Source organism: Nerophis lumbriciformis, linkage group LG32 (genome assembly GCF_033978685.3).
Source record: "Nerophis lumbriciformis linkage group LG32, RoL_Nlum_v2.1, whole genome shotgun sequence".
Classification (NCBI taxonomy): Eukaryota; Metazoa; Chordata; class Actinopteri; order Syngnathiformes; family Syngnathidae; genus Nerophis; species Nerophis lumbriciformis.
In genome coordinates, this window is record NC_084579.2 from 9169014 (window position 1) to 9193033 (window position 24020).

Here is a 24020-nt window from a genome sequence, read left to right on the forward strand (position 1 = left end):
TAAAAAACTGTTACTATTTCAACATTTCTTGACCAATTTAAACGGTTCCAACATCAACCAATTCAGCTCATTCAGGACATTCATGCTCAAAACCATTTTCAAAAAAATCCCGCTTTTCCCAAATTTCCAGGAAGTTCCCATTGAAATGAATGGGACATTTTTCCAAGTTGCACAATTCCCACATTTTTCAACCTATTCAAACCATTCCAACATCAACACATTCCACTCATCCTGGACTTTCAAACCAACACTTACATACTACATGCAGTTCAACTTCAGCATTGGGGCATTCGCAAGGAATTGCCTCATTTAGGTATAAATGTAATATTTTCATAGCTAGAGCATAAAAACAAGGTTTTTAACATTAAGAAAGCACTCGAGTATCACTCCAGTTGTTCAATACACCATTGCAAACTACAACCACAATAATAAACCTCAATCACACCAGTGCGTTATTTTTGCAAAAGCATATTTATGATACAGCTCCTGTATTGATTCGAGAATAAAGGCTGCACAGGTGTACCTAATGTTGTGGGCAGTTAATGTAGATTCTGTTTCGAGTTGTACAACATGATGATTAAATACAAACAAACTTATTCCTGATAAACCCTAATACATGCACAAAAAAATCTCCAATATTACCGATGTGATGAGGGCTACTTGGTAGCTGGGCAACCTCCAATCACAATGCAACTTGGGTCCCAGGATGCTGAGGATCATCATCTCCATGGCATCTGCCACCTGTGCACACAAATTAAATGCAAATTTACTTTAAAAATAATTAAACATGTTTTTAGTACAACAATTTTACCCACTCTGCAGCATCGCGTGGACATCGGGGGCGGTACCTCTGGATTGGCAGACCGGGGTGGTGGTTCCTCTCTTTAAGAAGGGGAACCGGAGGGTGTGTTCTAACTATCGTGGGATCACACTCCTCAGCCTTCCCGGTAAGGTCTATTCAGGTGTACTGGAGAGGAGACTACGCCGGATAGTCGAACCTCGGATTCAGGAGGAACAGTGTGGTTTTCGGTTTTGGAAGACCCAGGACACGTTGGGAAGACTATGTCTCCCGGCTGGCCTGGGAACGCCTCGTGATCCCCCGGGAAGAGCTGGACGAAGTGGCTGGGGAGAGGGAAGTCTGGGCTTCCCTGCTTAGGCTGCTGCCCCCGCGACCCGACCTCGGATAAGCGGAAGAAGATGGATGGATGGATGGAATTTTACCCATGAAAAACTGGTGAGAAATGAAATTTTTCACTGGAACCGCACAAAGCCGATGGCATCCAGCGCTCCATCAAGCGTGAAGGTCTCTGGAAGAAAAACACACAATCATTTGATCGACGGTGTTTTTAAAGATATGGAACAAACAAGAGCTGGACACTAATGTACACACCTTGAGTTGTATTGGAGGAGAATGAAGACTTTCTGGAACCTTGGTCTCCTTTTCCAAAGTTTTTAGGGCAAATATCATTGCCTGCACTGGAATGCTCCCCTTTAGAATCCACATTCAGTCTATCTGCACTGTATATTTCAACACAATACATGATAACTACCAACTATGACAAGTTTAATTGTAAAGTATTCTTTCCACACTCCACTTGAAACACATCCTTACACTCAACGCTGAAAACGCTGGAAAAGAAGCACATTTGTTACCTGTGATCGCCATTCCGCCAACGCTTCCCCATTTTTGTGTACCCTTACATATACATAATACTTATAGTTTGTTTGAGTTGTACAAGTTTCAGCACCAAGAAAAATATGTTTGGGAACAATAGGCTACCTGGGAAAAGGGGGCGTGGTCACCCCGGAAGTAAAACATAGCCCCAAAACATCTAACTCGGCAGGATTAAAAAATACAAAAGCCCTTAAAATGTATTTTGTCATTGCAGAAATTTTAAGTGATTCAGATTCGCCTTTTTTTTTTGTCTGTTTGAATTTTGTACCTTATTATATTTATTTATTATTATTAATTGTTATTATTTTTATGTTCTATTTGTATTTGCTTTAGTTTTCTTTCCTTTAGATGTTTTGCGAAAGACAGTATTTGCTCAACCTGATGGCTGTTTGAAATTGTTGAGATTTATTGAAAGTGCCGTGGTTTTTATGTACATTGAGAATAAATGTTTGTATTGTAAATTGTTCAATTAAAAAAATAATAATAATAAAAAAACAAAAAAAACATCTAACTCGGCAGGATTTGATGTATTAAAATTACAAACACGGAGGATGTTTGATTGAAAATAGGGATTTAAATAAATTCGCAATATGCTAACAATTTTTTGTGAAGTATTGCAACTTCCCAGTTTAGTCTGTTTACATAATTGCAAATTACCGCGTAGCTTCCATGTTTTAATAGGAAGGTGCAAAGTTTAAAAACATTTTTTTTATTGCTTAATAAAATTTTTTTATTGCTACATACATGTTTTTATTGCTTTATTTATTTTCCTATGACACTGTACTAATAAGTATTTGATTTATTTTGTACAATTGTCCATTTTGTCTATTTGTACACTTTCAATTTTGAAGTTGTTGATTTATTATGTCAAAGTACGTCACTTCCTGTTTAAAATAGCGAACTGACATTTTTGAAACCGGTGTTTGGTAGCGCCTGCGCAGTTTGTATTAAAATTATTAGGACACCAGTGTTGTTGACCTTGCTTTTTCTTTTTCTTAAAGTTTAAAAACGTCTAACTGTTCAATTGTAACTGTAATTTATGTTGACAGCAACGAAACCCCAAACCAGAAAAAACAGTGGGCGTGACCGTTAGCGGGAGCAAGATGATTGACGTGCCTCGCAGCCTATCGCTGTAGAATAATCACTTCCTAGTTTATTCTGATTGGCGGAATATTACACCATACATGCCGGCGCGTTACCTTTAAAAGTTCTACTGAGCAAGTATAACAATTGAAACGTCCGTCCATCCATCAATTTTCCTACCGCTTGTCTCCTTCGAGGTGTAAAATAATATTTTGTTTAACGAAATTTGACTCCGCATTCGACCCATCTCATTGAGGAATAGAAGGCAGCAAATGTGTAGCTGATTTTCCTTCGGAGCCAACGTCGCCCCCATGCAACGTAAAGCTGTTGCATGTTGTCCACATTCACCCTACTTCGGCGAAATTCCGAATTAAAGGTTTGTGGCGAGTTTTAACTACTAGCCTCTATTTTGCCTAGTTGACTCTATTTTGCGTAGTTGAATCGTTACCGATGAGATAAAATGGCCGCCATCTTGGCGCCAATGATTATACCCATAATGCTCAGCGCCAATGTCATAGAGATGCAAGTTATGACAACAATACTAGACATATGGCCAGAGGTGGGTAGAGTAGCCAGAAATTGTACTCAAGTAAAAGTACTGTTACTTTAGAGATTTATTACTCAAGTAAAAGTAAGGAGTAGTCACCCAAATATTTACTTGAGTAAAAGTAAAAAGTATGTTGTGAAAAAACTACTCAAGTACTGAGTAACTGATGAGAAACATACACACACATATCATATATATATATATATATATATATATATATATATATACATATATACACATACATTGATATATACAGTATATCATTTATATTTATTTATTTTGCCGTTTTTGTTTACATGTTAAAGGTGTTTTAATGAATATACATGCATGTTTAACACATATAGATTCCTTTCTTTCATGTTGACAAGAATATAAGTTGGTGTATTACCTGATTCTGATGACTTGCATTGATTGTAATCAGACATCAGTGCTTAACGTCCACGTTTTCAAATGCAGGAGAAAAAAAGTTCCTCCTTTCTGTCTAATACCACATGAAAGTGGTTGGTTTTTGGTATCTTATTTGTCCAGCTTCCATATTCGTTTTCACACACTTTACAAGAAATACATTGGCGGCAAATTCCGTAGCTTGCTAGCTTGTTTGCGCTGGCTTTCGGAGACTCTTATTTTGAAAGCGCAGGCGCGATGGAGCGGCACTTTTATTGTGAAGACAGGAACTGTGCAGTCAGTCTTTAGGCTTGTGACGGGATGTACGTTTGAAATAAAAAAGTGTCTTTTTTCCTTCACACTTTTGATTGATTGATTGAAACTTGTATTAGTAGATTGCACAGTACAGTACATATTCCGTACAATTGACCACTAAATGGTAACACCCCAATAAGTTTTTCAACTTGTTTAAGTCAGGTCATGTGACCGCCTGGCTCTGTTTGATTGGTCCAACGTCACCAGTGACTGCATCTGATTGGTGGAACGGAGTCAAACGTCACTAGTGACTGCATTTTATTGGTGGAACGGAGTGAAACGTCACCAGTAAGGCAGGCACTTTGAAGGTCTGTCTGACAGACCAAAACAAACAAAGCGTGCATTAACAGATCGATAAAAATTAGTAGCGAGTAGCGAGCTGAATGTAGGTAAAAGTAGCGGAGTAAAAGTAGCGTTTCTTCTCTATAAATATACTCAAGTAAAAGTAAAAGTAAGTTGCATTAAAACTACTCTTAGAAGTACAATTTATCCCAAAAGTTACTCAAGTAGATGTAACGGAGTAAATGTAGCGCGTTACTACCCACCTCTGCATATGGCATCTACAAGAGCTTAAAATGGAAGCTAATATTGGTTTGCCTCACCTTTGAAGCTTTAATAGCATGTTTCACGAGATTCTGGAGTGTGTTTGGGGTTTGTAAAGCCATGATTCTGATGTTAAAGGAGAGGGCTTTAACTGAATTAAGTAACAGGTAAGCAGTAAAGTTGTGCCATGAGTTAAAGTTAAAGTACCAATGATTGTCACACACACACACACTAGGTGTGGTGAAAGTTGTCCTCTGCATTTGACCCATCCCCTTGTTCACCTTCTGGGAGGTGAGGGGAGCAGTGAGCAGCAGCAGTGGTCACGCCCGGGAATCATTTTTGGCGATTTAACCCCCAATTCCAACCCTTAATGCTGAGTGCCAAGCAGGGAGGTAACTGGTCTCATTTTTAGAGTCTTTGGTATGACTCGGCCGGGGTTTGAACTCAGGCATAGTTACACCATTTTAGCAAATAAATACTCAATATTTATTTAGTGAGCAAAGGGAGGAGAACTCTTTCTCCTCGGTGTACTGGTTTCATCTCTAACAAAGCACACCAAGTTGTTTGCAATTTTCAAAATCACCATCTTAAATTTATTATACGGTGTGATTGTTTGAAGTAAAGATATACAATTCCCTCATGGCCACAAGTAGGGAAATGGTGACATACCACCACATTTTGCCTGTCCTCTCTTTCTCCCCAAAATCGGATGTACTTTTCTAAAGGGGAGTTGAGTTGTCTTTGTGCTATTTGATTCCGGTTTCCATGGTAACCGCTCCTCCGCTGGCTTATCTTGATGAATATTGCCGCTCCCAAAGACCTCGTGTCAGTGTTCTATTGTGTGACCCTTTGGATGTGTGGCAATTTAATACTAACCACTAACTACCTATGTACTATAATAAATATAAAGTAGTTAGCATGAAACTAAAATATGATGGGAATATCAATATACTCATTTCATTAGGTGTATCTGTATGCGAGTAATACGTGTATTTAGCATTAAAAATATTCAAATCCTTTACAAGTTTCTGTCATCTTGGAAACACCTTTTTTGTACTGCTGAATTCAGACCTCTCTTATTGCACGAAAATACCCAGCCATCTTGGCTCTACTGTCTCTATCTACAAATACCTAATGCCTATAAGAGATACGTATATTTTATGTTTACATTATTGGACATCTGGCACCTACAAGACGGTAAAATGGACACATACGTACAGTACAGGCCAAAAGTTTGGACATACCTTCTCATTTCAATGTGTTTTCTTTATTTTCATGACTATTTATTTACATTGTACATTTTTTCACTGAATGCATCAAAACTACGACACCTGTGAAGTGAAAACCATTTCAGGTGACTACCTCTTGAAGCTCATGGAGAGAATGCCAAGAGTGTGTAAAGCAGTAATCAGAGCAAAGGGTGGTTGTTTTGAAGAAACTAGAATATAAAAAATGTTTTCAGGTATTTCACCTTTTTTTGTTAAGTACATAACTCCACATGTGTTCATTCATAGATTTGATGCCTTCAGTGACAATCTACAATTGTTACGATTGGGTCGCATCTCACTGCGGGGTTCGTTCTCTCGGGATGCAGACGGACCACTCCGGACAAGGCGTGCAGGTAGGAACATGATTTAATCTTCGTAAATCAAACACGTACCAAAAACAGAAAACAAGCAAAAGGAAAACATGCCGATCGCACGGGAAGCTAAGACAACCACTTAGCGCAGGAATCATAAACTAGGAGCCAAGAAATACCAACCTGTTGCGTACAGCAAACAATGAAGCCAGACCGAGTGTGGCGAGCAACGAGAATAAATAGCTCTCTGATTAGTGGTCGATAGCAGGTGAGCGTGCCGCATGACCACTAACCAGAGGCAGGTGATCCCAATTAATCCCCATGGAAACCAAAACAAACCCAGAGGTGCACAAAACAGGAACTAAGGGAGTCCAAAACTAACAGTTCATAACTAAACAAAACATGATCTGGCCATGGATCATGACAACAATATAAATAGTCATGAAAATAAAGAAAAACCATTGAATGAGAAGGTGTGTTCAAACTTTTGGCCTGTACCGGTAATGTATATAAAGTTAGCTTACATTTTAAGCTTTAATAGCACTTCCCACAATATTCTGTAGTGTGTTTTTGAGTTCAGAGTAGGGATGTCCCGATCCGATATTTGGATCGCATCGGCCGCCGATATTTGCCAAAAAATGCGTATCGGCAAGGCATGGGAAAATGCCGATCCAGATCCAGTTTTAAAAAAAACTCCGGTCCGTGTTGTCCAACGCACCTATCTAAATAATACATTCCACTTTTCTGCTGCTCCCTAATTTCCGTTCCGCATTTTCCAGCACACCTTCAACACATCCACAGGTCTGTGGATTCTCACGCAGTTGCTTTTAGCTGCTGGCATTACACGACAGGCTCTTCTCACTCTTTCCTGTGTCTCCCTCTCACAGACAGCAAGCGCACCTTCTTACACACGCCACATACTGTCACGTCATACGTCACATACTGTCACGTCATACGTCACATACGTATACGCCCTCCCCGAGCAGAGAGGTAGCAGCATGGCTAACGTTAGCTGTGATGCTAGCGCAGCCGTGCTAGCAACGCTCCCTCTAAGGTGCAATTGCGCACGACAAATCTATGCCACGCACAAAATCAAATAAAAAAATAAGCGCATAACAATTTTCGACACACGGACACGACAGAGAAAACAATTTTCGTCATCGTTGTTCAAATATTGTAACGTCTGTCGAGACGCTTATCTCCATTCGGTGCCACACGTCCACACCATCAAAATGCCGAGGCAAACATTTCCAGATCAACACCGTATGAAAAAAATAGGGATTTTTTTTAGTTGTGATTTCCTTCATGAAAGTTTAAAAGTAGCATATATTAATGCAGTATGAAGAAGAATGTTTTAATGTAGACACATAGAATCATCATACTGCTGTGATTATATGCATCAAGTGTTCATTCAAGGCTAAGGCAAAATATCCACATACCGGTATATATTGTGTATCGCAATATGGCCTTAAAATATCGCAATATTAAAAAAAGGCCATATCGCCCAGCCCTAGTTCAATGATGCCATTTCTGTTTGTCATGTATAATTTTGTCTATTTTGTGTTTATCCTTGAATAAACAGGTCAGTTTCTTGTTACCAACCATTGTGTATTATTCAAACTCCCCTAATTCAGCTGGCTAGTTGTTATCAAGAGTACTAAAACCCTTTTCAACATGATTCTGACAACTAAGTAGGCTAAATAACTTTAAACTTTAATACATGCTCGGATAGGCCAGTATCGGTATCGGTCAGTATCGGTATCGGATCGGAAGTGCAAAAACAATATCGGTATCGGATCGGAAGTGCAAAAACCTGGATCGGGACATCCCTAGTTCAGAGTTAGGTAAATAAGTAGCTATCTCGGCTTCAATTTCCGTACCCATAATGCTTAGCGCCAACGTCAAATAAATGCATTTTATGGCTGTAATATCGGACATTTGGCAGAGACAATTGCCTGAAATAGACACAAACGTGGACTTGTATCCCATTTGGAGTACTTTCACCACATTTTTGGAGTGTATTCATGATTTGTGAGGTCAAAGTGAGAGGCCTGCTAGTTCAATTTAATAGCTGGACATTGTTATGGTAGTTATTGTCCCACAAGGCAGTCTGCATCAGCAATAAAACCTCAACCAGCTGAGTTGCAAAGCTGGAACTGAGTATTTACGGCTACATTACGGCTCATCGTTTTTATTAATTAGGCTATTAGTGAGAGACTGATGGAGTGAGGACATGCTGGGACACTCATAAATAGCAGTGGGCTATGCTGTGTATACACCCACTGTTACCCACAGCAGCTTGTTTGGACTCACACAGGGCTTCTGGAGCCAAGGATTCGCGACAGCATGGACACGAAGGTAAGCCAAATCAAATTATCGGACTTTGTAATCCTATTTTTTTTCTCGAGTATTAGAAACATACTTTATAAGATGTGAAGTAAATGCAAAACGTATGAACTAATTTCCTCACACAGAGTGCAGTATTTGAGATGTTATTCATTTGGTTTAAGGCTTTGTTGCATTTTAATGACAGTTGTCAACGTTCCCTTTTAAGCATCACTTTGCATTTAAAGAACAGTAGACCGGTCGTCTTGCCTCGTGCTATAAAGTTATGTATCCAATTGGACCACCGTGCACTGTACATGTGTACCTTTAGTGAAACATGATAAGTTACTACAAAGTGTGAACAGTAAGTGCTCGCATTGTTTTTCCAATTCATCTGTGTGGACAATGGATTACATTATGGTAATGACAAGTCCTCCGACAAGCTCTCTTATGTCACCCCATGTTCAACCCCATTAGCAGATCGTAATGTTAGATGTCTTTGTTGATGCCTGCAGGAAACTCAATGTTAAATATTAAAGGAGGGGCCAAAGTCGTGGCCACCTTGTCACTGAGCTGTTGGTAGCATTAAAATGTGTTTTTTTAAGAGAGACATATCGGTTGGAAAATATAAATTTTACACACTAAAATAGGAGTAAATGATAAAATATATCATGTATGACACGGGTGTCAAACTCAAGGCCCGGGGGGCCAGTTCTGGTCCCCTACATCATTTTATGTGGCCCGCGAAAGCCTGGAAAAAATGGGTTTCAATAAAATACTTTTTTATTTTAATTTTAATTTTTTTATACTAAATGCATTCGTTCTTTAAATTTTGACAGAAAAAAAAGGCATATTTTAAACTTTCAGCTTCGTTCCCACAGTGTTCGATTCTAGAACTCCTTCATTCCGCACTCCAGCTGTGTAATCACTGCCATACAGCAATAGATGATATCTGTCTATTACCTGACCGCTTCTATGTTAGCTACCTCTCTTTGTTTATAATGTATATTTTCTGCTGGATCTACTCTCTATTTTATGCTGCCCTTTTTTTTGCTGCAGCTGTTACATATACTGTAATATTGTACATGGTAATTGGGATTTGTTATATATTGTTTATATTTTATACAAATATATTATAATATATCAGTATATACTATATACTGTATATATGGTATGTAAATATTACTATATCTTATATTGCTACTATGGTACATTTTTAGTCTACTTTATACCTGCATTATCCTTTCCAACCTTACCCTTTCCATCCTATGTAACTGAGCCACTGTGGGGAACAATTTCCATTGGAGATCAATAAAGTTTGTCTAAGGCTAAGTCTAAGTCATGCCAATTACATTTATTATATACTGTATTGCAAAACTATTTTTGTGAGATGAAAACAAATAGTTACGTATCTGCTTGTCACCTTTATTTATGATTTTAAAGCAAGTTATACATGGAAAAAAAAACCTAATAATCAAATGCATATGCATTTCGATTAATCATGATTAATCACAGGTTATTACCCGCATGCATAATTTAAATTAATTTAAAAGAAAGCGGCCCTTACTGCGATGTGGCCCTCAATGAAAATGAGTTGGACACCCCTGATCTATGACATAACATTTTAAAGATATCAATATTCCTAATACAAAAATATAGATTATTTTTTTAATTGCATGTACGGCAAATAGTTGTTTGTTGTTAATTAAGTTGAAATGCATCAGTCTAATCAAAGATCAGTAATCAAACACCTGTGCTTTAATTTTATGGGGAGGACGAGACCCCGGATGGATAGAGTTACTGCACACATCCTTGTATTACAGCCTGACACACACACACACACACACTGACCATTGTGTGTGTGTGTTCGACACTCACCACAGCGCTGAATGAACGTTTGCTGCCTAAGGTCCATGAATGTTTAAAACAATCCTGGTCCTTCTAGAACCACGTAACTCATTACCGCCTCATTAGCTACAGTACCTCCTTCCCGTTGTACCTCAACCTGCCTGTCCTGTTGAGTATGAGAATTAGAGAGAAGACGGTGGAGTGTGGCGACATATTTTTACTCACCGACTGAGGCTCCACCATGGGTGAACTTCCGGATTTCTAGAAGTGCCATCGAGCGGGACTATGTTTGTCTGAGGATACACAAGGATCGAAGTTGAAAATCTTTGGCATTGATCGGTTTTTACCGAACAAGACCGATCCAATCATGACACACATGAATTTGGAAGGGAAGAAGGTGACTACACACACTTTAATAATCAATTTAGCTTTTAATTGAATCTCTAGTATGATGTAATGCAGGGATGTCAAACTGGTTTTCGTTGAGGGATGGCTGCCATCAGAGGGCCGCTTGTAACAGCGAATAATGTATGGATTTGCCTCTGGATTTCATTATTATGGAAAAAGCTGGCAGCTTAGTTGCCAGAATTTTTGTGTTAAATTGACATTGGTTTTTACAACATTATATTGTTAATGGAAAAACAGTACAAGTTCTTTTTTTTTATTCTGGCAATTTAGCTGCCAGTTTTTCCACAGTAAAAACAAATGTACCGTCTTTCCATTTACAGTAATACACCTTTAAAAACAACAACCTGCATTCTTTTGTATCTCTAGTTATCATTACGTATATGTATTGTTGCATTTGAACAACTGTATTGTTGATAATAGAGGTAAATTATTGGTATTGTTCATTATCAATAGCGCTATTTCTATTGGTATTTGTATTGCTCCATTTGTAGTGTAATAATGCTCATTGTCATTTCTGTATCAATATTTATTTCGCTAACTGCTTCTTTGCTATCACTTTTACCATCATATTTGTACATATCCTATTTGCTGATGTTGCTTTATTGTTGTTGTTGTTGTTGTGTTTGCTGTTGTTGTTTTTGTCTCTCTGTCTAATCCCCCTCTTGTCCCCACAATTCTCCCCTCGGTCTTCCTTTTTTTCTCTTTCTATCCCCTCCTGCTCCGGCCCGGCTGCACCAAATGATAATATAAATACATTTAATAAAGTCAAATACAAATAAGGCAACAAGAGAAGTATCCTACACTTCTCTTTTGTAAAGTAAATCTGAACAGCCGATATGGGCATCTACACATACTTGCCAACCCTCCCGAATTTTCCAGGAGACTCCCGAAATTCAGCGCCTCTCCCGAAAACCTCCCGGGACAAATATTCTCCCGAAAATCTCCCGATTTTCAGCCGGAGCTGGAGGCCACGCCCCCTCCAGCTCCATGCGGACTTGAGTGAGGACAGCCTTTTTTTTATGAAAAGAACTAAATCATCCAGACTAGAGATAAATTGTATTATGTTTATCTTACCTAAAAATAAATATATTAATTAAAAAAAAAAAAAACTAAATACATTTTTACTATATTTTGCTAAAAACATCAAAATTAATTGTATTTTAATTTGTATTTTTTCTGACTCCCTATTACATCCAGCCATAGAATTATACATTAAAATAAACATATTGGAAATAATTTTAAATGATCATAATAATTCATTTAAAATGACCATATTTAATTATTAAAATAATTGGTTGTTTATCAACAACTTTAGCATTTTATTCATTACATTTTGAAGCTCTCAGAAGCCAAGTTATGTTATATTAAGATTTATTTATGCAAGTTTGAAGTATCAATTATCTAAACACAGTTTTGTTTGCATATTTTCATGATGTATATATATATATATGTATATATATATATATATATATATATATATATATATATATATATATATATATATATGTATATGTATATATATGTGTATATGTATGAAATACTTGACTTGGTGAATTGTAGCTGTCCCCTCTTAACCACGCCCCCGCCGTCAACCACGCCCCCCGCCCCCGAAATCGGAGGTCTCAAGGTTGGCAAGTATGCATCTACATCGACTATATGATTTGCCTGAGAAGCTGGACAGGACAAAAAAAACAAAACAACAACCGTAGATTTTACAGTCAAAAACTGGCATCTCAGTCAACAAAATTTTTACGCAAAAAACAGTAGTAGTTTTTTTCAATTTACAGTAATATGCCCGAATGCAGCTGAGATGGGCTCCAGCACCCCCGCGACCCCGAACGGGACAAGCGGTAGAAAATGGATGGATGGATGGATGCTGTAAAGAACAACGTAACATTTATTGTCCATCCATCCATCCATTTTCTACCGCTTATTTCCTTCGGGGTCGCGGGGGGAGCTGGAGCCTATCTCAGCTACAATCGGGCAGAAGGCGGGGTTGTCATTTTTATTAATTTGATGGGCAGTTTGCTGTAAAGTTAAGTATTTTTATTCATTTTTATTTGCACAAAAACATGTTTGGAAAGTATGATAATATACTGTAATATTTGTTGCAATATTGGACACTGTTAAAATTTAAAAGGTATGCAATTTCAAGCAGCACGGTGGAACAGGGGTTAGTGCATGTGCCTCACAATACAAATTGAGTTCAAACCCGGGCTCGGGATCTTTCTGTGTGGAGCTTGCATGTTCTCCCAGTGACTACGTGGCTTCCTCCCACCTCCAAAGACATGCACCTGGGGATAGGTTGATTGGCAACACTAAATGGTCCCTTGTGTGTGAATGTGAGTGTGAATGTTGTCTGTCTATCTGTGTTGGCCTTGCGATGAGGTGGCGACTTGTCCAGGGTGTACCCCGCCTTCCGCCCGAATGCAGCTGAGCTAGGCTCCAGCACCCCCGCGACCCCAACACAAGAGACAAGCGGTAAAAAATGGATGGATGGATTTCAAGCAGTACATATACAGTATAGGCCAAAGGTTTAGACACACCTTCTCATTCACTGCGTTTTCTTTATTTTCATGACTATTTACATTGTCGATTGTCACTGAAGGCATCAAAACTATGAATGGAGTTATGTACTTAACAAAAAAAGGTGAAATAACTGAAAACATGTTTTATATCCTAGTTTCTTCAAAGTAGCCACCCTTTGCTCTGATTACTGCTTTGCACACTCTTGGCATTCTCTCGATGAGCTTCAAGAGGTAGTCACCTGAAATGGTTTTCACTTCACAGGTGTGCCTAATCAGGGTTGATTAGTGGAATTTCTTGCTTTATCAATGGGGTTGGGACCATCAGTTGTGGTGTGAATGAGAAGGTGTCCAAACATTTGGCCTGCACTGCATTTTTTCCGTCAAAATAAAAAAAAATCAATTACAGATTACATTAGTGAGAAAATATGAAGTACTTTATTGACACATATAATTTCCAGTTGTTTGCGGGCCAGATAAAATGATGTCGCGGGCCAGCTCTGGCCCCCGGGCCTTGAGTTTGACACCTGTGATGTAATGTAACTTGTGATTTTAAGCAGGTTCCTGTCTCCTCTTGGTGCTGTTCTACTAGTTAAGAAAAGTCGTCTATAAACCTTGCTAGGGCTGTACTACAGTGACGTGCGGTGAGGTTGATGGCTGGTGAGGCACTGACTTCATCACAGTCAGATTTACAAACATATGAACCCTAAAGAGTATCTTATTCACCATTTGATTGGCAGCAGTTAACGGGTTATGTTTAAAAGCTCATACCAGCATTCTTACCTGCTTGGCACTCAGCATCAAAGGTTGGAATTGGGCGTTAAATCACCAAAAATGATTCCCGGGCGCGGTGCCGCTGCTGCCCACTGCTCCCCTCACCTCCCAGGGGGTGATCAAGGGGATGGGTCAAATGCAGATGACAAATTTCATTACACCTAGTGTGTGTGTGACAATCATTGGTACTTTAACTTAACTTTAACTTTACACATACAAACTGTAGCACACAAAAAAGCACATTTAATTAAAAAAAACGTTATTATGGTCTTACCTTTTCTTATAAATTAAGTCCATGCGCCGCAACTAAAGCCCTCACTTAAACTTTCCACGTGCAAGATTGAATCTATTTAAAAAAGTGCAACCGAGGGTTTATAAATGTCGCCTATACTGTATGAAACTACAAAATAACAAACACGGAGGCTCCAGTTTACACGAGGACCACTTTATTTACCTTCTTTCAAATACCTCCGCAACGTGTCATCACTTCCGCTCTTAGCGCCTTCAAAATAAGAGCTCAAGGCATATACTGTATAACAGCGCATAACAGGAACTTAACATCACAAAGAGGAAAGCCCATGAAAATAGGTTACAAAAGTTATTTGATAAGAAGCCAAAAAGTGCAAAAACAATAATGTTCGTGTTGGAGGAGTTGTGAATTAGATACACCTGCAGTCTGCAGGTGTACCTAATGTTGTGGCCCTGCAGTCATTCACAACTCCTCCAACACGAACATTATTGTTTTTGCACTTTTTGGCTTCTTATGAAATAACTTTTTTAAATAGATTCAATCTTGCACGTGGAAAGTTTAAGTGTGGGCTTTAGTTGATATAACAATTCTACGGCGGGAGTGCAGGAGGCGGGATTACTGGAGCCTCAGCCAGTGCATCTTTTGCAGCCGTTTTATGATCGCTCAGCACAAGAAATACGTTACACACATACAGTTGTTGACAAAATACACTGTACATTATATACCTCAGCTAACTAAGCTATGGAAATGTATAATATAGTTCATATAGCAATACAGTCTCACTGCACAGCAGGCCAGCAGTTAGCCGAGTCCGGAATCCATGTTGAGGCACTGAGTGACGTGCCTCAACTGGCTGCTGATCACCGCACCGTCTCTTCTCAGTATTTGAACGGCAAATGTGAAAATTCAGCGATTTTGAATAAAAATAATCTAAAACTGGTGAAGTTAAATGGAAAATGACTTTATAGTATAATCACTGGATACATATAACAATTTAATTAATTTTCTTTCTTTTTACATTTTTTTTCTTTCCATGATGGCAGGTGAGGCCCCGCCTCTAGTGACTGCACGTCACTGCTGTACTACCATTCGTTCAAAATCTGATCTTGGAGAGCCACGTTATTCGAGTTTCTTGTTTTATGCGAATCATCAAAGTTTGCCACGATGTCTGTAGTGAAAACTCACAAGCTTCACTTTTTGGCATTGCATATATTTCTTAATGCATCTGGTTTAAACTTCTAAACCCTTTTGGACGAAGGAGTTGAAGTGCGACTGCGTTTATAGAAACATAAAAAATTAGCCACTTCAAAGCATAACCTCTTCCTGTTCATTTTTGGGCATGGATTCTTTGAAATATGTGTAACCAAGGGGCTTAAAATTGATATTTTCCCTGTCTCTAAGTGACCAAAGATTACAAATAATTTATTTTTAACAGAAAAATGCAAACTTCAATCAGTAATCATCTTTGACTTGAAGACCAGGAGCCCCTCAAAGCGTTCTCTCGTAGTTGTCTGTCAATGGTCCCACGAGCAAGGAGCGCTATCTCTTTCACGGGGGCCGGACTGCCCACTTTAAGTCTATTCGTAACAGGATCCTGCACCATGCTGGATAGACCGGGACAAAGGAGCGCCGTCTCCAGTGATGGCCTCAGGGTCAGATAGACTTTCCTCTTCCACTTGTAGCCGCACATCAAACTTTGATGTTTTACGGTTGTGTGCATTTTAGATGATTGTGGTAAACCACGTGCAACTGATGCCAAGACAAATCTTCTATCGTGTGACTTTTAATTGTTGTTGTTCATCAAAAAACAGCTTTGTGTTGTTTCTGTTTGTTTATCAATGAAGGCTGATACGATGTTTGTTGGATGCTTAACTAGCAAACAAGTCAGTTAGTGGGCTGAATTTCCCTTATTATTTATTATTAGCCTAACCCGCAATACATAGAGGCTGTTAAATAAAACTCATTATTGATACCAACCAAATGTTCTAACTTTAACTATGCACTGTAAAAAAAAATCTGCACAATCTACGGTAAAACACCAGCAGCTGTGGTTGCCAGGAATTCACTTTAAAAAGCGCAGTCACAATGTATAGGACATTACGGTATGTTGATGTTCAATCTGTTAATTTTACAGTTGATAAATGTCAGAATAATTGTATCTAAGTTTATCACAAAACTTTGTATTGCCATGAGTTCCCGGCGAGAAGACAAAAGCTGTCTTTAATCTTACCAATCAAAAGGCTTGTAAAACTCCACTGTGTAGGATGGGAAGCAACATGAAGGTGTTATGTTTCTTTCTTCTAGTGTAATCCACAGAAAGATTTTGTCTTGACCCAAGAACTACAAAGCGGAGAGGAAGCAGGGCCTGACTTCCCTCAAGGCTACCTTTTCTTTGAACTGTTGTAACCAAAGGCGGTGGCTGTTTACGACCCCCGTCTTTTAGAAACAGCTGTTGACATGTAATCAGGGAAAGTCCATATAAAAGAGGAGGCGTACAATCTTTCGCCAGAGCGTAATGACACTGTACAAGTAACAGATGTACACGCTTCTCCTCACTGAGCCAAATTGAATTCTGTCTCTGTTTGATTCTTTGCTTCTTGTCATCAGTGTTTGAACCTGACAATAACAGTTTTTGTTTTCAGTAAATTACCGTATTTTCCGGACTATAGGGCGCACCGGATTTTAAGGCGCATTGCCGATGAATGGTCTATTTTTGATATTTTTTCATACAAAAGGAGCACCAGATTATAGGGCGCATTAAAGGAGTCATATTAGTATTCTTTTTTTATAAATTTAAAATACTTCCTTGTGGTCTACATAACATGTAATGGTGGTTCTTTGGTCAAAATGTTGCATAGATGATGTTTTACAGATCATCTTCAAGTCGCTTTCTGACAGTCGCTTCAGGATGCGCCGTTTTGTGGGCGGTCTTATTTACGTGGCTCACCTTCGACGGCGTCTTCTCCCTGTCATCTTTGTTGTAGCGGTGTAGCGTGCAAGGACGGGAACAGTGTTGGGACTAACGCGTTACAAAGTAACGCGTTACTGTAACGGCGTTAGTTTTGGTGGTAACTAGTAATCTAACGCGTTATTTTTTATATTCAGTAACTCAGTTACCGTTACTACATGATGCGTTACTGCGTTATTTTACGTTATTTTTCATGTAGTATCGGATAGAAACAGAAGATCGGAGTGTGATTTATTGCAGCGCTGCGTGGAAAAGAAAAGGCGTGCTTTGTGTGGGTGGGGGCGGGGGAGACTACCATACCGCAGTTGAGGAGCGCAAGGGAGACGTTCCTCCAGGGCCTATGTACGTCTTCGGGGCTAACAACCTTCACTTTACCCGGCAGTGGGTCTTTACAGCTGAGGGTGAATGACAAGACGGGCGGTTTGTTGCAACTTTGTGACTTTATTGGACGCAGTCATCCACCAAGCTAGAGCACCTGCACGCACTCACTGTTGCCGCTCGCTCACCTCTCTCGCCCACTCACTCACTGACGTCACTCACCTCACACGCTGTCATATCTTAAAGGGCCACACACACACACACACACACACACACACACATACGCGACTCTCATAACAACTAACAAGACATCATGGCAAAGCCAGAAGTCGAGTTTTTTTAACATGGAGACATTCTCAATACTTTTCTTTTGTCGAGCACAAAGAAAATAACATTTTAGTTAAATGTAAGTTGTGTCTTGGATCAAAGATCCTATCCACTTAAAGTTAAAGTTAAAGTGCCATTATGTTGCAGCTATTTAAAATAGTTTTGTCAATTTGTTCTGGCCTGAAATAAATTGGCCCTTTGAAACATATCTTTGTCTTTGTGTGTTGTATGTAGAGCACATTGCTTAGCAGAGTTCAGTGATGCAAATGCATGTCAAGTTGATCAACAGATTGTATTATTCTCCAGTGCAATAACAGTACTGAAATGAAGGCTAAAAGGGCATTAATGGGAGCCTTAAAAAAAAAAGGGAAAAAAATAAGTAACTAAATAGTTACTTTTCACAGTAACGCATTACTTTTTGGTGTAAATAACTGAGTTAGTAACTGAGTTACTTTTGAAATATAGTAACTGTAACTAGTTACTGGTTTTCAGTAACTAACCCAACACTGGACGGGAGTGGAAGAAGTGTCAAAAGATAGAGCTAACTGTTTCAATGACATTCAGACTTTACTTCAATCAACAAAGGAGCAGCATCTCCTCAACCGCCGGAAATGTGTCCCGTGAAAAACCGTCCGACCGGACATCTCTAATAACTAAAGTTCCGTGGACGAATAATGTAACCTCACCACACCAGTAGTTTTTAGCACTTCCATAGGGACCTACTGACAGATCTAAGTTAGAACTTTATGCTACTTTATATTAGAAATGGCAACAGCGGAGGATGAATGTCCCATAACAAGAAGATAGAGAAAAAGAAAAAGCTTATCGACTACGGTGTCGGCACGGACTACAAAGGCGGACGCGTGCAATTTTTCAGGACTTATTCAGATCCCAAATACAGATCAGCAGGTACCAGAAGATAAGAAAAGTTGCTTTTGCATAATATTGCGAAACAAAACGCCAGATAATTGGTCTTACCTTATACACACACCATAATAATACTGGTATGCTGAAGCACAGTACAATCCATCAAGCGGTGCGGCTTCATAACTTACCAAAAGTTGTACTAAAACATTTTGATAGATTTTTGAGCGCCGTGTGCAATGTTCTATATTTTCAATGGAACATATAATATTTTGGTGTTGTTTACTTGAGTCATATTGCAGTCTCCACATATCTCTTGTGTGTGACTGCCATTGTATTGCAGTCTACACGTATCTCTTATGTTTGACTGCCATCTACTGGAAACACTTATCATTACACCATGTACCAAATAAAATAGCTTCGAGGTCGGTAAGCAAAACCAGAATTATTCCGTACATTTGGTTTATAAGGCGCACTGCCGAGTTTTGAGGGGAAACAAAGTATTTTAAGTGCGCCTTATAGTCCGGAAAAGTTAAAGTTAAAAAGTTGAAGTGAAGTAAAGTGAATTATATTTATATAGCGCTTTTCTCTAGTGACTCAAAGCGCTTTACATAGTGAAACCCAATATCTAAGTTACATTTAAACCAATGTGGGTGGCATTGGGAGCAGGTGGGTAAAGTGTCTTGCCCAAGGACACAACGGCAGTGACTAGGATGGCAGAAGCTGGGATCGAACCTGGAACCCTCAAGTTGCTGGCACGGCCACTCTACCAACCGAGCTATACCGCCCCATCACAAATATCAGTTCCAATATTTGTCATACACACACATGAGGTGTGGTGAAATGTATCCTCTGCATTCGACCCATCTCCTTGTTTACCCCCTTGGAGGTGAGGGGAGCAGTGAGCAGCAGCGTGGGCCGCGCTCGGGAATCATTTGGTGATTTAACCCCCAATTCCAACCCTTGATGCTGAGTGCCAAGCAGGGAGGCAATGAGTACCATTTTTTTTATAGTCTTTGGTATGACTCGGCCAGGGTTTGAACTCACGACCTCCCAGTCTCAGGGCGGACACTCTAACCACAATGCCACTGAGCCTTAAAATAGTGTAGTACAATTGTTAATCTGTTTACAAAAAACGTGTAGAATTTATGGTAAAATAATTGCAGCTGTGGTTGCCAGGAGTTCACCGTCAAACAAATTAGGGCCAATTTTAGAGTTGCCAATTAGCCTATTGTTGTTGTTGTGTTTGTTGTTCTTGTCTCTCTGTCTTATCCCCCTCTTGTCCATTGCAATTTCCCCCTCTGTCTTCCTTTTTTTCTCTTTCTATCCCCTCCTACTCGGCCTCGCCAAATAATAATATAAATCCATTTAATAAAGTCAAATACAAATAAGGTAACAAGAGAAGTATCCAACACTTCTATTGTGTAAAGTAAATCTGTACAGCCGATATGGGCATCGACATCAACAATAGCTGGACAGGACAAAAAAAATCAAAAAAGTAATTACCGCCACTTACAGGACTGGGGTTTTGCTGGTCATGAAGCTTGATTGTGTTTTTTTGTCCTTTGAGGGGATATTTAAGTCATGTTTTTTGTCTTTAGACTGCTTCCTCCTTGTACATTGACTGTGTATTATTGATGGTTTCCTACTGAAGGAAGTAGAACGTGTAATCTTTCTGCGTTTCCTGTCCCATTTCTCATGTCCTCCCTGAGAAGAAGTAATGCTACAATTTTGGATGTCCAATGGGGGTGAGAAGAGAATAAAGCAGCAGCAGTGGGATTTTTTTTTTTTACAAAACCCAAAAAGTTGACACGTTGTGTAAATGGTAAATAAAAACAGAATACAATGATTTGCAAATCATTTTCAACTTATATTCATTTGAATTGACTGCAAAGACAAGATACTTAATTTTCGAACTGGAAAACTTTATTTTTTGTAAATATTAGCTCATTTGGAATTTGATGCCTGCAACATGTTTGTGGAGGTTGCCCCCCAGTGGGTTCTTCGGACCACCAAGCATCGACATGACAGCCCTGTTCAGGTTCAGAACACAGTTTTATTTTGCATTAAGTCTGTGGGTTGCTTTTCAGCAATTGTCTTTGGTCTCTCTTGCTCTAGCTCCAACCACGTCTCTCTCCTCCCGGTTGCTGCTTATACAGTGCGACAGGTGATTAGATAACAAGGCCCAGGTGGGCCATCCACGCACCTGTCGCTGACTTCGAGGCCGGTCCTGACACACCCCGTTCCGCTGCAGGCCCGCAGGCCACGCCCCCCTCCACAATGTTTTAAACAAGCTGGCACAAGTGGCAAAAAAGACTGAGAAAGTAGAAGAATGTTCATCAAACACTTATTTGGAACATCCCACAGGTGAACATGCTAATTGGGAACAGGTGGGTGCCATGATTGGGTGTAAAAGCACCTTCCATGAATTGTCCAACAATTTAAGAACAACATTTCTCAACGAGCTATTGCAAGGAAATTAGGGATTTCACCATCTCCGGTCCGTAATATCATCAATAGGTTCAGAGAATCTGGAGAAATCACTGCATGTAAGCGGCAATGCCCATGATCTTCGATCCCTCAGGCAGTGCTGCATCAAAAACGACATCAGTATGTAAAGGATATCACCACATGGGCTCAGGAACACTTCAGAAAACCACTGTCAGTAACTACGGTTTGTCGCTACATCTGTAAGTGCAAGTTAAAACTCTACTATGCAAAGCAAAAGCCATTTGTCAACAACACCCAGAAACGCTGCTGGCTTCGCAGCGTGTCTGGGTGTCGAACGCTGTAAAGCCAGCAGCGTTCACTTTGCATCAGACTGATGCAAAGTGGAAAAGTGTTCTGTGGTCTGTCAAGTCCACAATCTTTGGAGTGTATTCAATTGAATATAAGTTGAAAAGGATTTGCAAAACATTGTATTCTGTTTTTATTTACCATTTACACAACGTGCCAACTTCACTGGTTTTGTTTTTTCTAATAGTGAGTGTCAGGCACACAGGGATGAGAGCCAAACTACTGCAACATAACACTGTCCGCGGTAACCGACCCTTTTGTAACGTTGTAATTAAAGTTCATTGATGCTTCTGGAGGACAAATTTGTGTCCGTAGTAGCTTTGTCAAGAGTGGGATTCACGACATATTTCAGATAGTGCTGACTGAATTTCGATTCATCACGAGCAGAAAGGATATGACCAAGGTCTCAGCAGTCGCTCCTGACTGGAAGTCCATGAACATAGAGACAGATAAGAGACACAAATATCATATGAGGATGTGTGGTCTGATAGCAGCTTCTCATGCTACTTATGCCCGCTCAGAGCCTGGAGGAGCGTTGCAACAGGATCCTGAGGAACATGGAGGCCTCTCTCACGGCTCGGGACCGCGTCGGAATCCAGGATTTTGTTCTCTTGGACAACTACACCAGCGAGACCGCCTTCCTGGACAACCTGAGGAAACGCTTCCATGAGAATCTGGTTTATGTGAGTCCCTTTCTTGAGTTTCTAATGCCAAAAATACTTACATACTGTGGAAATCTCACTCTTTTTAAGAAAGGTTTTAACATTCTTAAGTGTTATGGTAGTGTAAAAACAAGTTAACTCACGGATCCTGGTATAACCACTGTAAATAATAATACGCTCATATGTACATTTTACTGTATAAAGCAGTGTTTTTCAAAGTTTTTTGAGCCAATGCACATTTTTTTGCGTTGAAAAAATCTGAAGGCACACCACCAGCAGAAATCATTAAAAAACGAAACTCAGTTGACAGTAAAAAGTCGTTGTCACAATTGTTGGATATGACTTTAAACCATAACCAAGCATGCATCACTATAGCTCTTGTCTCAAAGTAGGTGTACTGTCACCACCTGCCACATCACGCCGTGACTTATTTGGAGTTTTTTTGCTGTTTTCCTGTGTGTAGTGTTTTAGTTCTTGTCTTGCGCTCCTATTTTGGTGGCGTTTTCTCTTTTGTTGGTATTTTCCTGTAGCAGTTTCATGTCTTCCTTTGAGCGATATTTCCCGCATCTGCTTTGTTTTAGCAATCAAGACTATTTCAGTTGTTTTTAATCCTTCTTTGTGTGGACATTGTCAATTGTCATTAGGGACGATGTTCGTTAAGAAATTATCGAGTTTGAGCCTATTATCGAATCCTCTTATCTAACCGATTCCTTATCGAATCTCTTATCGAATCTAGAGTCATACCAAAGACTATTCAATAAAGTACAACCGAACTCAGCTTTGCTCCTGCTGCCTTTTTAAAACAGCGTCCATGCATGCTAGCGTATGTTTTAAGATAGCGTATGTTTTAAGATAGCGTATGTTTAACCATACCTGCGCCCAAAAATACCATGAATTGATTTACGTGGACCCCGACTTAAACAAGTTGAAAAACTTATTCGGGTGTTACCATTTAGTGGTCAATTGTACGGAATATGTACTGAACTGTGCAATCTACTAATAAAAGTTTCAATCAATCAATCAATCAATGACTTATTTATGTGTTAAATACAGAAATAGCACCCGTAACTGACACGGCGCCCTTTAATACGGTGCGCCCTATGGTCGCGAAAATACGGTACAGTGGCTTCGATAATGGGAACCGGTTCTCAAAAAGGGATTTGAATCCATAGAATCGGTTCTTTTCTTATCGAACAATCGGGAGACCCGGTTTCGAACATCATCCCTAATTGTCATGTCATGTTCGGATGTACTTTGTGGACGCCGTCTTTGCTCCACAGTCAGTCTTTGCTCCACAGTCAGTCTTTGCTGTCGTCCAGCATTCTGTTTTTGTTTACTTTCTCGCCAGTTTGGGTTTTAGTTTCGTTCTGCATAGCCTTCCCTAAGCTTCAATGCCTTTTCACAGGGGCACTCACCTTTTTTAAAATTTTGTTTTAAGCATTAGGCACCTTTTTACCTGTACCCTGCCTCCCGCTGTTTCCGACCTCTACAAAGCAATTAGCTAGCGGCTGCCGCCTACTCATATGGAAGAGTATTACACGGTTACTCTGCCGAGCTCTAGACAACACCGACACTCAACAACAACACATCATTTGCAGACTATAATTACTGGTTTGCAAAAATATATTTAACCCAAATAGGTGAAATTAGATCATCTCCCACGGCACACCAGACTGTATCTCACGCCGCGGCACAGTGGTTGAAAAACACTGGTATAAACCACACGAGGGCCAGATCAAGCCGGGTGAGTTGTGCGCATTAGGCCCGCGTGGCAAATTACATCAAATAATATTAAACTAGTCCGAAAGGTACCTTATTATTGTGTAATA

The 24020-nt window shown here is 39.6% G+C and overlaps 2 protein-coding genes across 2 annotated transcripts in view; one reads left to right on the forward strand and one right to left on the reverse strand.

The window, feature by feature from the left end:
* The window catches only part of ssh1b (slingshot protein phosphatase 1b), a 54840-nt gene extending 54103 nt beyond the window's left edge, over positions 1-737 (reverse strand). The window contains exon 1 of the mRNA XM_061926742.1: positions 643-737. Coding sequence (XP_061782726.1) covers positions 643-729 — 87 coding nt within the window. The 5' untranslated portion in view covers positions 730-737. The remainder of the gene's footprint in view (positions 1-642) is intronic.
* A 2109-nt stretch (positions 738-2846) lies between these two features.
* Positions 2847-24020, forward strand: part of myo1hb (myosin IHb) — a 61499-nt gene continuing 40325 nt past the window's right edge. Inside the window, exons 1-2 of the mRNA XM_061927232.1 lie at positions 2847-3134; positions 22051-22212. Of these exons, the coding sequence (XP_061783216.1) occupies positions 3090-3134; positions 22051-22212 (207 nt within the window). The 5' untranslated portion in view covers positions 2847-3089. The remainder of the gene's footprint in view (positions 3135-22050; positions 22213-24020) is intronic.